Source organism: Corapipo altera, unplaced genomic scaffold, assembly GCF_003945725.1.
Source record: "Corapipo altera isolate COAL_440 unplaced genomic scaffold, ASM394572v1 54, whole genome shotgun sequence".
In the NCBI taxonomy this organism is placed as follows: Eukaryota; Metazoa; Chordata; class Aves; order Passeriformes; family Pipridae; genus Corapipo; species Corapipo altera.
In genome coordinates this window covers 461,583-476,756 of record NW_020884902.1, presented here as the reverse complement: position 1 = coordinate 476,756, position 15,174 = coordinate 461,583, and the positions used below count along the sequence as shown (strand labels likewise).

General features: G+C 37.5%; 1 protein-coding gene across 6 annotated transcripts in view; it reads left to right on the top strand.

Annotated features, from left to right (window-relative positions):
• Positions 1-14,682, top strand: part of ACAP2 (ArfGAP with coiled-coil, ankyrin repeat and PH domains 2) — a 63,884-nt gene extending 49,202 nt beyond the window's left edge. For 3 of the 6 annotated variants that reach the window (XM_027650504.1, XM_027650503.1, XM_027650505.1), the window contains 9 exons: positions 628-722; positions 2,042-2,226; positions 2,562-2,666; positions 3,051-3,143; positions 4,443-4,630; positions 4,961-5,070; positions 5,455-5,565; positions 5,810-5,871; positions 10,685-14,682. In XM_027650504.1, the coding sequence (XP_027506305.1) occupies positions 628-722; positions 2,042-2,226; positions 2,562-2,666; positions 3,051-3,143; positions 4,443-4,630; positions 4,961-5,070; positions 5,455-5,565; positions 5,810-5,871; positions 10,685-10,788 (1,053 nt within the window). In that variant the 3' untranslated portion in view covers positions 10,789-14,682. The remainder of the gene's footprint in view (positions 1-627; positions 723-2,041; positions 2,227-2,561; positions 2,667-3,050; positions 3,144-4,442; positions 4,631-4,960; positions 5,071-5,454; positions 5,566-5,809; positions 5,872-10,684) is intronic. The other 3 variants (XM_027650508.1, XM_027650507.1, XM_027650509.1) reach the window with 2 other exon arrangements.
• The last annotated feature ends 492 nt before the right edge of the window (positions 14,683-15,174 follow it).

The following is a 15,174-nucleotide window of genomic DNA, read 5'->3' as shown; positions in this document are numbered from 1 at the left end:
GACATTAAGTTATTTTAATATCAGTGTGTTCATGCTGAGAAAACAAACAAACAACCCACCCCCACCCCAAAAAAACCCCTAGACTATTTATGTAAATACCAGAGCAAAGTATTTTACCTGGTATTAGAAGCAAGAAGTCTGTTCATTGCCATCAGTAGGGCCAAATTCTCCTTTAAGTGGTATCTGCAGGCTGGTTTTTGTATTTGTTCTTTTTCTGTAGTTGTATCAGATTATGGTTTAGCAAAACATTGGGTAGGAAGGAGTAGAATTGATTAAATTGTCAGTTGTTGACGGGGTTAGAACAGCTCCTGGCAAAGCTGGTGGGAAAGAGCACCTTTGTTAATGAGGCCTGCAGATGTCATTCTGGTGGTTGTTTTAGCAATCCTCTTTCAGTAGGGAATGGCAATTTAATAGAGTGGACTGTGTTTTTTGGTCTCTTACTCAGGATTTGGTGTCTCTGTTAATTGACTGTTTCATTATCATGATGCAAATCCATGCTTATTTCTGTAAGTGTACTTTTACCAGGGAAAAATATTGTAAAAATAGGCTGAGTGAGGTTAAAAACAACTAAATAGGTAGATAAAGCTTATTACAACTATATTTGAATGTATTTATTTTGCTTTATAGCTTATGTGTGAATTGGGAAATGATGTTATAAATAGAATATATGAAGCGAAGTTGGAAAAAGTGGGAATAAAGAAGCCACAATCTGGAAGCCAAAGGTAGTATTTTACTAGCAGTGCCTGTTACTTCCTTTTCTTGTTGCTTCCTTCAGCCTCCAGCTTTAAAACATGCTACCAGTTAACTGTGTAACACTCCTTTGGTGTACTCTTTGTTTACCTGTATCACCAGGATGTTTTGCTCTCTCCCTTTTCTCACTCTGTCTTTATTGGGTATTCCCTCTGTTGGTCCCTTTCTGCTTCTCCTGTTCACTTGTTCTTTTTCTGATCTCGCTCCCTCCTTTTGATGACAGTGCTGTAGCATCAAAATGGGCATGTGGATTTTGTTTCCTCTCTTCTTGGTACCAGCTCAGCCAGCCAGTACTCCTGAGTGCTCCTGGAAGGAGCCTCTGGCTGTGCCTTTGTTTACAGTGACTTTGTTCTTGAGTTTGACTTTTGTTCCCTGATCCCCCAGAATGTTCTCTTCTTCCTGCCTACATTGTACATGAGCTCTGCTGCTTTACAGCAGCCTTCTAATCATTGTACTGCTGTCTTCAATTCCTCTGATGCCAATTTGTGTTTGCAGGTAGTTTTCCGATATTTTGTGCTGCTGTATAGGGTGTCTCTTAAAACTTGGTTTTTTACTACCTTTCTGGTTCTGTGCTGCTTGCTGACAGGTAGTTTTATGGTATAGAAAACAGCATTTTATGGAGTGTTGGCAATTTGGAGACAGTGATACTAGTATAAATAATGTAGGAGATTTGCTAGCTATTCCTTCTAGTGGTAACTGCTTTCAGCAATTTCAATGGCAATAATTATAGCCAGCCCCTTTCATCACAGCTGAATTGGCTTTGTGTTTTAAGCTGATAACCTCAGGTTACAAGAAAAAATACTTTGGTATGTGATATGGAATTGGGGGCTGTGCCTACCTAAGACTTGTTATTGTTTTCTTGTGCAATCTTGATATTCCCTTAACAAATGTTGCAATTTATATTTACATAAGAAACTAAATATATGCTTTATTAATTGGTTATTAACAATGTAAAACATGTATAAAGGTTTAATACCAAGAAGTAACATACAGTAACTAATGCTTATTTCTTCCACATACCACTTTCTAAAATGTCTGCGTGAAAGAAAATACGCTTACATAAACTTAAGAAAATTACTTTCTTTTGAACCTTATGGAAAGTTAATCAAGAATCCAGAAAAAGTTAGACAGTGTGCTTTACATATTTCTGAAAATGTTCTGTAGGTCTGTCTTATGTGTAATGCCAAACTACAGTCTTGGTTACTGACTTTAGTATGAAATAGGCATTCTTTTAATACATGAAAATACTAAAATATTAGCTTACTAACTCCGGGGATTTTGTACGTGACAGGCAGGAGAAGGAGGCATACATCAGAGCAAAATATGTGGAGAGAAAGTTTGTAGAGAAGCAAGCTGCATCAGTACCTCTGCTTGAATCTGGAACAAAAGTTTTGCCTCCAAGTCAGGAAGAGAAAAGGCACAGTGGCCCTGAAAAATCCCTTTTGGCAGGGGAACAAGGTGCAGCATCCCAAAAAGGTATTTACACACTTATCTTCCTAGCTGGGTTACCCATTGTTCTTTGTAAAGTAATATATTTTTATATCAATTGATTTCTGCCTCATGCAGAAAAATCAGAATCTACTTTTTAATGGGTCGTAGCCTAGTGCAGAAGTATAGGGGAGAAAAGACTCGTTCAGAGATGTGCATTTTTACATGGGGAAGAACCTGGAATGGGGATGCTTATCATTCAGAAACATATTAACCACCTTCTTCCCTCCGTATTTTCACCCTTAATTTCTCCAATAACGTTCTCTCCTGCCCTGTCCCTTCCTTACTGCCTGCTTTGTGCTTTGCTAACTTGCATGTCCCAGCGGTTGCTGTAAGTAGCGACGAGGCGAGACGGGAGTCTCTGTTCTGTCCTGATGAACTAGATTCACTCTTCTCCTACTTTGATACCTCTTCAAAACTACGTAGTAGTAAGTACTACAGCTGTGGCGTGTTCAGTATTTGCACTAGTGATCCATCATGTGTTGTGGCCATCTCCCTGCTTTAATCTATTGTCTCCAGGCTACTGCATTGCTTAGTGTCTTCATGAAATAATTTAAGCTTTTTTACTTATCCTGATTTTTTTTTTCCTTTCTAGTAATCTTTGACATTTATTATTATTATTATAAACATTATGGTTGCAAAACACGACTCCATATTTTTCTATGGATGCATTAAGGACATTGAATAATTACTAGCCATTTTTAAAAGTTGTGTTCAGGACCAAGTATAAGAGCTTGCTTTATTATCATGGTATCTGTGAAGAGCAGATAACTTAGGCTCTGCATAGTAATTGCAGTTTCTCCCCAAAACAGTGCGAAGCAGTGACAGTGGGATCCAGCCGAGCTCTGAGGACAGCAGAGAACACCTTGCCTCTACTGTATCAGCTAACAGTTTGTATGAACCAGGTGTGTTAGGCTTTGCATTTTAAGATGAAAATTTAAATGCTGCCACTTGGTAGCGTTTTTTGTTAAAGAGATTAGTGCTTGGTGATACAATTTGTCTCTGCTGTCCTGGTGGGTTGAAATGCTTTTAACAAGGGTAAAAATTGCTTGAGTAATCTTTCCTCCAGACTTGCTACCAAGAATGGCATTAAATCCTTCTAAATGTGTTCAAAGAACTGTGTTTTTTCCAGTCATATGAGACTGATCCAAGATTGTTTTTTTTGCAGATAGAGCAATACTGTATTTTGAGGCAGACAAGTCTCCACAGAAATGCATAATCCTGTTATAAATAGATAAGTCCTTGGAGGCAGAATTCCTGTTGAGTCACAGATAATGGGCTTTTATGTGTTATTTGAGCATTCTTGCTTAATTTTTCTGTTTTCGACTTATGTGGAATTGACCATGTCCTTAAACATTACCCTCTCAACTCAGAAGTTCTATAAATTTATGGATGAAATTATTTGCTATCTAATATTAGCATGCTGTTCTGACAGATGTATTGAGTATCACTTGTCAGAATATCCAAAACATTTATTTATAAAGCAAAGTTAGTCTTCTACATCAAAGCACTCTTCTGAGGTATGTTGTAAATCCAGTAGTTCACAGCTGTGGTTGTAGGCAGGCAGCACATGGCTTGGATCCTTTTTGACTGCATTATAAAAACATTTCTGGGTCTGTAGCTCGTGAAAGCTTTTATGTAACAACGTTTTTTATCTCCCAGACTTCACTCTGTATAACTGTTATTGAGGTGAAGAGAAAGATTATGCTTTAGTCCAAAAGATTATAACCACAGCAAGTAATTGGTAAATGACAATGGTATCTTTTAATGAAAACTAGGTCAAAACAGTATTAGCCTCATATTCAGGTGTATCAAGCTGTTGCAGATAAAGATATATTTGTATGACTACATCTCTACAGGAGATTAGTTTTATTTATATCTTGTAGTTTAGAATAAAACACACTCCAAACCTAAAATAATTTCTTAGAAATGACATGGAATATTTAGATTGAAGGATATACACATGTGCTAGTAATGTGGAGAGAATGATTTCTGTGCAGTAATAGTTCTGTGAAGAGGCTGTGCCTGAATGCTGGAACAGGCTAAGGGCACCTGTGATTTCCCCTGGCAGAATGGGGCAAGAATACACAGCATTCTGCAAAACCTGAACTTCCTTATGCCAGAGGAGTGACGGTTTTGATCAGAATTCCAGGAGTTACCTTGTAAAAACAGAGATTAGATAAGCTATTTTTTTTTCTTTTCAGAAGGAGACAAGCAAGAGTCTTCTGTGTTCTGTGACTCCAAACAGCCTAGTCCAGGATTGCAGTTGTACCGAGCTGCCTTTGAGAAGAATCTTCCTCATATGGCAGAAGCATTGGCCCATGGAGCTGAAGTAAACTGGGTCAATGTAGAAGAAAACAAAGCAACTCCACTCATTCAGGCAGTTCGAGGGGTATGTGATATACAGCCCTGGCTGGTGGGGGAGGAGGGGAAGGGATAATGGGGATGTTTCTGTGTCAGTGTTCCTTTTGAACTGCTTCACTAATGGATGATAACATGATGCTGAAGTTGTGTTTACAGTGTTCTAAGTTCTTTCTGAACTATTTTTTTCCTGTTAATGCTTTGTTTGGAATTATATAACCTTAGTAGTGTTCAAAGTTGCTATGGAAGCAAATCCCTTTTGTTTCCTTTGCCACATGGCTAAATGGTGAGAAGGCAGAACAGATTTGGCTCTTATTCTAGAGATCTGGTGCTGAGTTGTTTCCTTGCTTTTGTTCCATAGGGTTCATTGGTTACTTGTGAATTTTTGCTGCAGAATGGGGCCAATGTGAACATCAGGGACATGAAGGGAAGAGGGCCCCTGCACCATGCCACAGTTCTAGGACACACTGGGTAACTTGCTGCTCCTCAATTTGTAAACGGCCATCCTTTACTGTAGTTGTTCATGTGAAGCTTCTTCATTGCCCCAGATATTCTGGCATTTTAATACTATTTCAGGTGATACAGGTTTTTCTTAAGCTCTGGCTGTGAGAAATAAAATAATATTTTGATTTAGTAGTCTCATCCACTAGCAAAACACACATGTGTTTGCTAATGTGGATTAAATAAAGGTTTTGCTTACTACTGTGGCAACATGTTCTAGATGAACAGCACTATTTTGACATATTTGAGAGACTTTTTTTGATTTAAGCCAAATACATTGCATCCAGCCTGAATTTATTTGCCTTTTTTCCTTTATTGTTGTCAAAAATATTCTTAAATGCTTTTTCTAAACAGACAAGTGTGTTTATTCCTAAAACGAGGAGCAAACCAACATGCCACTGATGAAGATGGGAAAGATCCACTGAGTATAGCAGTAGAAGCTGCAAATGCAGACATTGTAACATTGTAAGTTGTACGTTCTGTTTTTTGACTAGATAACTTAAGTTTTGCTATTCTGTTTCAAGTTAAAAATCAAAGAAATGTCAGAATTCATTTCCATAAAAACAGGGAGAATGAGCTAAAATCAGAATTCATTATCCATAGATGACCTCATTGATGTGATGTTCAGGAGTGCATTGTAGGTCTTGCATTGTAGTCTTTTTTTTGTGCTTTGAAGATGACATTGTTCTTTTTGTTTTCTACATCATAGGTTGCGTTTAGCCAGGATGAATGAAGAAATGCGGGAATCAGAAGGACTCTATGGGCAGCCAGGTCAATACTCTACTAATAACCACACTGAAATGCAGTACAGGAAGTGTATACAGGAATTTATCAGTTTACAATTAGATTCTTAGTGTCTGAGGGAAATCCAAGATAGCTTCATACATTTAATGTTTTTTTATAGACCAACACACGTTAAAACTTCATTGAAATTCACTGGTGTGACTTTGTAAGAGTATTTAGAGGACCTAAAAGGAGAGTGTTTAAATAGCATCATTATAGTAGTGTGTTACTACAGCCATTACCACTCTATTTTGCTGGTAGTTGTCCACAGTTTTCTTCCAGTTGTTGTTCCTTTGAAATTTGCATAATGTTAGGATATATCTGACATTATTTAACAGTGGCTTTCTGACCCATCTTGCTCAGAGGAGTTGAGGAGTTCATCTTACTACCGGATACCATTCTCCTTCCTGTGGAATGGTCCTCTTTTTCTTTTTGTAAGAAAAAAATGCTTGCACACCAATGTAAAAAGTGTACATCAAATATTTCAAAATAACTCCAGACAGAAATAGGAAAGTATTATTTCTTCAAATTTTATTTTTAAATATTTTTATTTCTTAAGATACTAATAAGAAACAAAGCAGTCATTCTTGAGTATGTATTTTTGTATGCATAGTACCTTTCTGTTTGGTTAAAAAACTGGCAGACGTTTGAGCCAACTGCAACAGGAAAGTATCAAATTATATTTAATGAATATGTGCAACTTTATTCTCAGGCACTCAGTCCCAGTTTACACCATGTCCTAATGTGATATTTGTGCAAGCCATTTCCTCTGTTATGGGATGCTTCTACAGGAACCTAATTTAATGTCATGCAAATACCAGTAATGAAGGCACACTTGATTGTGAAGTTAGACACTTAAAGCACCTCGCTATACCTGGCAGAAGTGAAAGGCAAACCTTACTTTTAAGGTTAAGCGCTGAGTACTCTTGGCTCACTCCTATAAAGCCCTTCTGTATTTTCCACTGATTCAAAAGGACTGTGTGCTTATATTTCTTACCAGATTAAGACTGGAATATAGTCAAGGGGCAACACTGAGTCTAATGTCAAAATCCCAGATGAAATCTATTAAACAGACCAATTTTATTTGGTTTCTCCTTAAGAATAGGGGTTTTTTTAAATCTATTTTTTGAACAAATCTTCAAGGAAATTAAAATTAAACAATAAAAGTACTATAGACACTCAGGAATTCAAATGCTTTCCTTGACAGTGAAACAGTTAATTTAAAAGTATTTGTCTGATTATGAGCTCAAAAGAGGAAGATTTCCCCTCACAGAAAATGAGGAAGGCTGTTGCCAGTGTGGCCAATTTCAATTTAAAGATGTTTTCTGATACAATGCATACTACTTCACTGACAGGCTAAAGTTAGCAAATGCTGAAGTATTTCTGAGTTTCCTCTGTTTTGTTTTAAGTGGTAAAAATAATAACTATCAGTTTCAAATAGTAAAATGGCTTTGTTTTAAGGGAGGTGTGTATTTTGGCTCAAAAGCTCTGTGCTAAATCGTAAGTGAATATTTTAGATCATTTCATTGACCTATCACAAATCCAAAATTATTATAAACCAGAAAATATGTTTCCATGGTTTGTACAAAAATCCTTGGTTGGTTACTAAACCTTACAAATCTTTATGAATGCTTCATTCCTAACAAATAGAGGCACTGCCTACATGAAAATGTGAAGTAGATGGGGGAGACTATTTTCCTCTGAAAATTCATTTTTACATATATATATTTTTAGACACATTCTTCAGTTAGGCAGGTGAAATAAAAAGCTAGAAAAATATTTCATTGAAAATATTGTGACCTTTCTATCAGTCTGTATTACAGTACAATCTAGAGACTGCAGTTGATACAATCTCATCCAGATGCTTTGCAGCTGGTAAGGTGAGATTGAAAACAGCAAGTTGCCACAGGAGGCAGAGCTTGCCCAAAATCAGGGGAAGGTATCATTAAAATAATTTTTGACATTAAGGCCAGAAGCTGTAGCACAGAGTCCCAGCCAGGAGATCTTGCTGTATCTTTGGGTAGCACAGCACTGCCCCCTTCTATTCTTTACTTGCTGAAGTCTCTTTTAAAAGTCAGTATTTGGGTGTTTTGAATGTTCATGTCTGCTGGAAGGATTGTGTCAGAGTAAGCACAAAACCTGTCTCTGCTGTCAGATGTTATCACACCTTCTCGTGGTTGTAGGAGATGCAGGTCTTTTTCACTGCATATACAAGTTAAATTATTTGCACTGCCCTTATTTTAGAGCTCCAGTGTTCCAAAATTATGATTCTAGAAGAAAACAAGGATTTTCAAGACAATTGTATTTTTGCTGGGAGCTATGTGAGGGTAAATATTGATGTATGAGTTTGCTGTCATCAGAGTGAAGCCAACTACCAACTCCTCAGCTCTAGTAATGCAGTTGATGAACAATTGCTAATGTAGCTAATGGCGTCGACATTTCTAATTTAAATCTATCTGACTGGTTTGAGCTACTGAGAGAATGTATATATTGCTTTGCAAGGTACAGTTGGTCTTCCAAAATATTTCTAGAATGGGAATTAGCTGAAAGCAGCTTGTTCCACAAAAGGTTCATTTCTGGTGGTAGAAGCCATATGCACCATAGTACTGTTTCTTGTATAACACTTGAGTGCTCATCTCCTGGTGCTACAGTATGTCTGCCAACTCTTTGGTACTAGCATTGCTACTTTTTCTTCCTACCTTTTCTTGAATGTATGATGTGTGCCTTTTGAGTTACTCTGGTGTTAAATGGTAAAGCAGTGTTACAGTATTTTTGTACATAAAATCTGCACTTTAGGGAAAACATTGCTTGGAATTTCCAGAATTCAGTTTTAAAGTAGAATTTTAAAATAATTATAATGTTTACAGTATTAAGTACTTTAATGCAGCATACAAACTAAAGGGGCACTTTATTTTAGTCTATTTTTGTATGTAATATTTTTGTTATGTAATAGAGCCAAAAACAGAGCCACAATGTATCTTGCAAAAATAGCTTTCTGTTTTTCTTTCAAGTTAATTTGAAAGAAACAAGTATGGCAACTTGAACTACAGTATTAGTTCAGCAGTGAAACCCACTTCTGTATTAAAAGCATAATTGCTTTTATCACACAAGCTTGATTCTGCCTTGTGCCCTTCATAGCTGTTCTTTTGGTGAATGTTGCAGCTCCATTCCATGCTGATCTCCCAGTGCAGGCACTTATCACAAACTGCTACAATAAAATGTGTCCTGTGCCTGCTTCACCTCTATAACACAGAATCTCAGAATGGTTTGGGACCTTAAAGATCATCAAGTTCCAACCCCTCTGCCACAGGCAGGGACACCATACTTGAAATTAAACCTGAAAACCAAAAGGGAATTTCACTAGAACTGACTTTTCCTAGTAGAGCAGTATTGAATGTATTCATCTTTCAAAGTCTGGGAAGAATTATGTCACTGCATCTTTGTATAAAACCCACATGTTAAATATTTCTGGAAGGTCAGTTATCATTTGTGAAAGTGTTTTCAAAAGAATGGAGTCTCATATCCAAAAGAATAATAGTTCTAACGCTGGAAATAGAAATTAAGATACGGAAAAACAAAACAATGTAACTGTTCATAGCAGTGCAAATGTCTAAGCACAAAAACATTCTTTTTTTCCACAATCATGTTGGGAAAAAAAAAGCTTCATGTTTAGCATACATGATGAGAGGGATTTTGGGTTGATTTCTTTGTCATGCTATTAATCAAGCTGTCAGCAAGAAACAGTAGTGCTGGGATCTTGTGCACTGTGTGATCATCTGTGTGGGGAAGACAGTAAAATTTGGATGGCTGCATAACTCCAGACCAAATGAAATGTGTGATGTATTTAATTCCCTTTGAAGGGTATGGTTAATGTTTTAAAATGAAACCTGAACTCAAGGCCCAAAATGCTGCAACAGATGAAGGAATGTGAAAATGTCCATTTTAAAGTGGCAAAAGAATAACTTGGCAATGACTCAAGAAGTAATCATTCCTGAATATGTCTTCCTGTGTAGATGGGGAGGGGGAGGAACACAGGCCTGGTGGAAATTGCTGCCATCCCTCATTTTGGAATATGTACTACTGGGTTGTGTTTAAGCACAAAGAGTGAAGATTAAAACAAACAAGCAAACAAAAAAAACCAAAAAAAACCAAAAGAAATATTTTTAAGGGAAATATCATCACGCTTATAGATCAAACTGAAAAATATAATGAAAGATGTAGATGAAGCGAATGTAAAAATTTATATTTGCTGAAGTAGTAGACCAAAAGAATTTATGACCCATGATTTATCTACTTAGGATTGCTTTTTTTTATATATATACTATTGCTTGCTGATTGTTTCTTTCATGGAAAGTTCTGTTTGGCTGTAAGAATTCTGACCTCTGTTTCCAAGTTAATCTTTATTTATGGCATAATTCTATTTTTCTGAAGATGATCTTGGTTAGCACCACCTTGCAAAAACAAGGATTTTATTCTTTAATGGCTAATAAATATTTTTCTTTTTAAGTTGCTTTAAAATGCTTTCACTTTTCCTTTCTAACTCTGAACTTTCCTCTGTGTGGCTGCCTGTGAGGTACTATTTCAGGTATAGTTTGGCTTTGTTTAATTTGCTTCTACAGAACATGCATGCAAGTAACCAGTCCCCAACAGTTCACATCAGCGTCATTCCATCTATAAGCAAACTTTTTACATGAATAAGTGTTACACAGTAGTTGATTGCACAGTAGAGCATTTGTGCAGTGGTGGGTGATGTTGACTATCACAAATGTTTAATACTGTTTCCCTTTTCTTTTCTATCTAGGAGATGAACTTTATCAGGACATTTTTCGTGACTTTTCTCAAATGGCAACAAATAATCCAGAGAAGTTAAACCGCTTCCAGCAGTCAGATTCCCAGAAGTCTTAAGTGTCAAGAAGGAAAAGAACCTGATGCTTATAGTACAAGTCTTTTTTTACTTTGACAGAATGAATTATATGCATTTTGTTAGATAGTTCGGATAAAATGACCACTCCAATGTAGCTTTAGATTGTGGTAGCTGGGGAAATGTAGGAGTTGTTTTATGTTCTACAGTACGTATACCTCAGCAGCTGAAATCATGTTTAAAACCCTGAATACCTGCTAGCTCAGTATAAAAATAGCACCAGCTGTGAGTACGAGGTTTGTCTGCAGCTCGTACACCGAGCACAGCTGGGGGTGTGTCACAGACTCCCAATGGCAGGATGGTCAGAGCAGCTCTGCGATCCAGGATCATCCACTGTCATCTGGCTCCCTGTTGCCGTAAAGAATGTGCCTCTGACAAGAAGGTCTGGGTTGCATTTTCTGGGACTGTTTGGAAGGGAAATCAGATAATGACATACTGAGTTGTCCTTCTGTTTGTGGGGCTGTAACTTAACAGATCCTCTTGTGCCTGTGCTGACTCTGGTTAGAGGTAGGCTGTTAGTAACAGACGTGGTAACTCCTGCTCCTGCAAGCTCTTTCCTAGTGGAAGCTCTAACACCAGGCTGGCCTTTATGCTGGTGACTGCAGGTCAGTCACAAAGGGATATATCCTGGGGGACCAAACTCCGAAGAGCACTCTATTTTCTTTTTTTTTTTTCCCCTCTTAGATTAAACTTTCAATGCATCAAGTATCCTTCTAAATGAGCATGTGGAACCTTTCATGAAAAATAAACTGAATCCTTCTGGACATGATGTGGGGGTTTTTTGGTAGTATTTTGACATCAAAACTTGAAATTTGAGAAGTGAAAATAAATACTGAGCCAATGGAGTTTGTGTAGAACAGTCGTGCACAGGCTGCTTTTTACTTTTTCTTTTTCTTGTTCTCACTGCTAGCCCTAAGCTGAATATATGGAGTCTCATATGTCATGCAGCCACCCTAAATTTAGGACAATCAATCCTTTATATCAGGCAGCAGTATCCCATATATGATCTGTAATGATGTGTATGTGTTGTGTAAACTAAGGTGAGCATGAGAACCTAGGAATTTCACTCCACATTTTTGGCAAATATTGGGTGAGCACAGCTCCAGCTATGTTCTGAGGGCAGCAGCACGATTTGCTTTATTCAGTAGTGAGCCCCACTCTGATGGTGTGCATGTATAAATGGTGTCTCTAGATATATGCTTATATATCAGGTTATTTAATACCTAGATAGGAATCACCTGAAGCCCCAAACCAGCAGATGCAATTTTTTATGCTCTATTTGTCTGCCTTATGGACAACTTTAGCAGAAATTTCAGGTAACATAGTATCAATGTGAGTTTTTAATAATCCTAGTAGCTGTGGCATTGTGCTAACCTGCTGTTTAAATGTATTTAGGAAATGAATTGGCTTTTCTCCAAGCAGAGATAAGCAAAATTGGATTAAAAAAAAATTAAATCTGTAAACTATGGTAAATTTAAACTTTCTGGCACGTTAAATTTTAACAAGGTATTTCAAACATTTATAATTTTGCATCAAATATATAATAATGTATCAAATCTGGATATTATTATTGCCACCAAATTAGTAGTGTTGTAGAATTGTCCACTAGATTCTTTTTCCAAGCAGAAGAATATTACAAGTTCTTACAGTTCTTGCTTTGTGTATGGTCTAATTATGCTAGGAAAAGCAGACTGTGCCCATTTAAAGAGTGCATTTAGTCTGAATAATAAGAAAGTTAAAGATATCACCTGTAAGCAGTAATTTTTAGTAAGTTGTTTTTAAATAGCTGTCTATGAATGATAATATACTTCCTAATCAGCAGTATTTAACAGCAGTGGGTGTTTTAGTAGATTTTAGAGAAGGTAAGATTCCCAGTGTACAGATGGGACAATGTAAGATATGACTGTATAATATACACTTTAGACATAGGTTTTTCTAAATATTTGTCTTTTGCAGCCAGGTGACAGGCAGTATGTAGTGTGATTGGCTGTAATCTAAAGCTGCCTAAAGCTTGATGGCATAATTGCTGTCTCAGTCCATGCTGCTGGAAAAAGGTCTGAGACACTTATTTCAAATCTCCACTGGTGATTTCCTTCCTAGCCACAAAAATCTCTCTGAAAAATTTTGCAGGATGACTTCTCTAGACAAAAACCTTTCTTCCCTGTAGCTCTGCAGATCCATGGGCTGCATTCCTGACTCCCATCTGTCTGGGAAACAGTATCAGTGTGTCTGTGCTAAGGGACTAATCACATACCTGACTGACAGGTTGTGTGACTCTTGTCAGCAGCGCTGGAGTGTCAGTGGCTCAGGGAGTAGCTATGTCACTGCTCATCCTGCAGCCTCGTTCCCCAGTCCTTTCAGGTACGCCAGGATGTCCAGTATAAACTGCATTCAGGTAAAGCTTTTTCCAGGTCAGGTGCAATACATGTGGTAACCTGTTGCTCATCGGCAAAAATGAATATACACCATTAAGTTACATGGAATGTATTGATGGTGCAGTCCCACCAGGCTCTGGCAGGCTCAGTGCTCCGTGGCCTCAGTGGCTCACAGCATTCAGCCCTCAGTAATAACATATTATTGTCACCAGGGCTCTGAAGGTCTGGATTCCATATCAAGTTTTGACTCAAGTGCTAATCTTCTCCTCAGTAATATTATGAAATTTTTATCACAAAATGAATCTGAGTACAACTAGAATAGTAAACAGTAAGGTTCCATTGTGGGTTAACATCTTGTAGTCTGTACCAGGCAATGGAAAGCTTCAATTCCAGTTCATGTTTCCATATAGGTATGAAATATAGTAGGCTTTAGTCGGTGAGGGACAAAGCAGTAGATTCCTAATGCATTTAAAAGTCAGCTTTCACATGGATTTTTAGTAATTTACTAGATGGCCCATTGAAAGATAGTGTAATAGTTTTCCTGTTTATAGACACACGTTCCAAGAGTCTCTTGGAAAGACAAACGTTGAGGAGCTCAACATATATTCTAACGCAGCTTGATTTCAGAGGTGTAACTTACGTCCATTGCATGTTGGTTTAAATAGTGTCTGTGGTATGTCCTTAGTGTCTCAATTGTTTTGACTGTTCATAAGATTTCATGTTTTATGTTGATGTCAGTTCAGTGCATAAAAACTTATAATTCAGTATGATAATTCAGAAATTTGTCCCTGAGTTATGTCAGCTGGAATTTGTTCCCATGAATTTGGGTGAAGGTAGAGGTGTTTCTTTGCCTTCACTAGCAGCCCATGTTGCAGTCTGATGAACACATGTTCCAGGTGCTCATTAGCACCTAGTAGGCTTCAGATGCCTTGCCAATTAGGACCTAATCCAGGAAATCACTGAAATTAGTGGTGGTCTTTCCACTGATTTTGAGGGGCTCTGGATTGTACCATTTGTGGCTTCTAATTGTTAGTGTTTTAAAGGATGCTGTATTAATACTGCATTTTTCACTCCATGGGGTTTTATATTTCACCTGTTTGTATACTGAGCTGAAACAGTTTTAGAAAATGCAACCAGACCTTCCAACTGCTGTCAGCAAATCACTGTATGAGAGGAAGTTTCTCCTGTTTTGCAGTATGACATCAGTACATACGTGTTGTCCAGATTCTTAGTTCTCCTGGTTAGAGCAAAAGCTTTGTAGCACTAAAGAAAAAAAGGTGAGAACTAGAATAAGCAGAGCATTGATGTGATGTTTCCAAGACTTCGGTGCTTCTCTGTAGCCGTCTGTTTTAAAGTGTGGATGTTACCTTTGCTTCTTCATCATGAGAATCTCAAATGACATAGTGACTATGAAAGGACCCTTTGATAGAACTGCAAATCATGTGTAAGTACCAAGGATGTGATATTTTTACAGTGTCAAAAGGACTGAGCTGATCCTTCTGATTCTTTAATACACAAAGTATTTTGAGAATCAGTTTTGCAGACTACGACCTCAGCCCATTCACCATGGACACTTTTTCCCAAGTTAGAGTTTATGCCACTGCTTTGTGCATCCTGACAGCTGATGTGCCTTGCTGTTGTGCTTGCACAGAGGCACAGTTTTAAAACAGAGACAACTCTGGAAAGGCAGTACTGGGGAAAAGCATGAGTGTACCACTTTGGTATATTCCCTTTCATATGCTTGCTTTATCTTTCTGCATACAGTATTTTCTTGTTTCTCTTCCCATGGAAGGAGATGACAGAGAAGGAAAAATTCCACTCACTTTTCTGTTAGGATCCTAGATTTTCCATGTTTCGACAGAAATCGCCAAGAAATCATCATTTCCTCAAGCAGAGAGGTTACTCCGTCTGAAATAATGAACTTTTATTTCTCTATCCACGCGTTCCTCTGTACTTGGTGGTTTTTTTAAGCATTCCAGCAGTAAAATGTAAAAA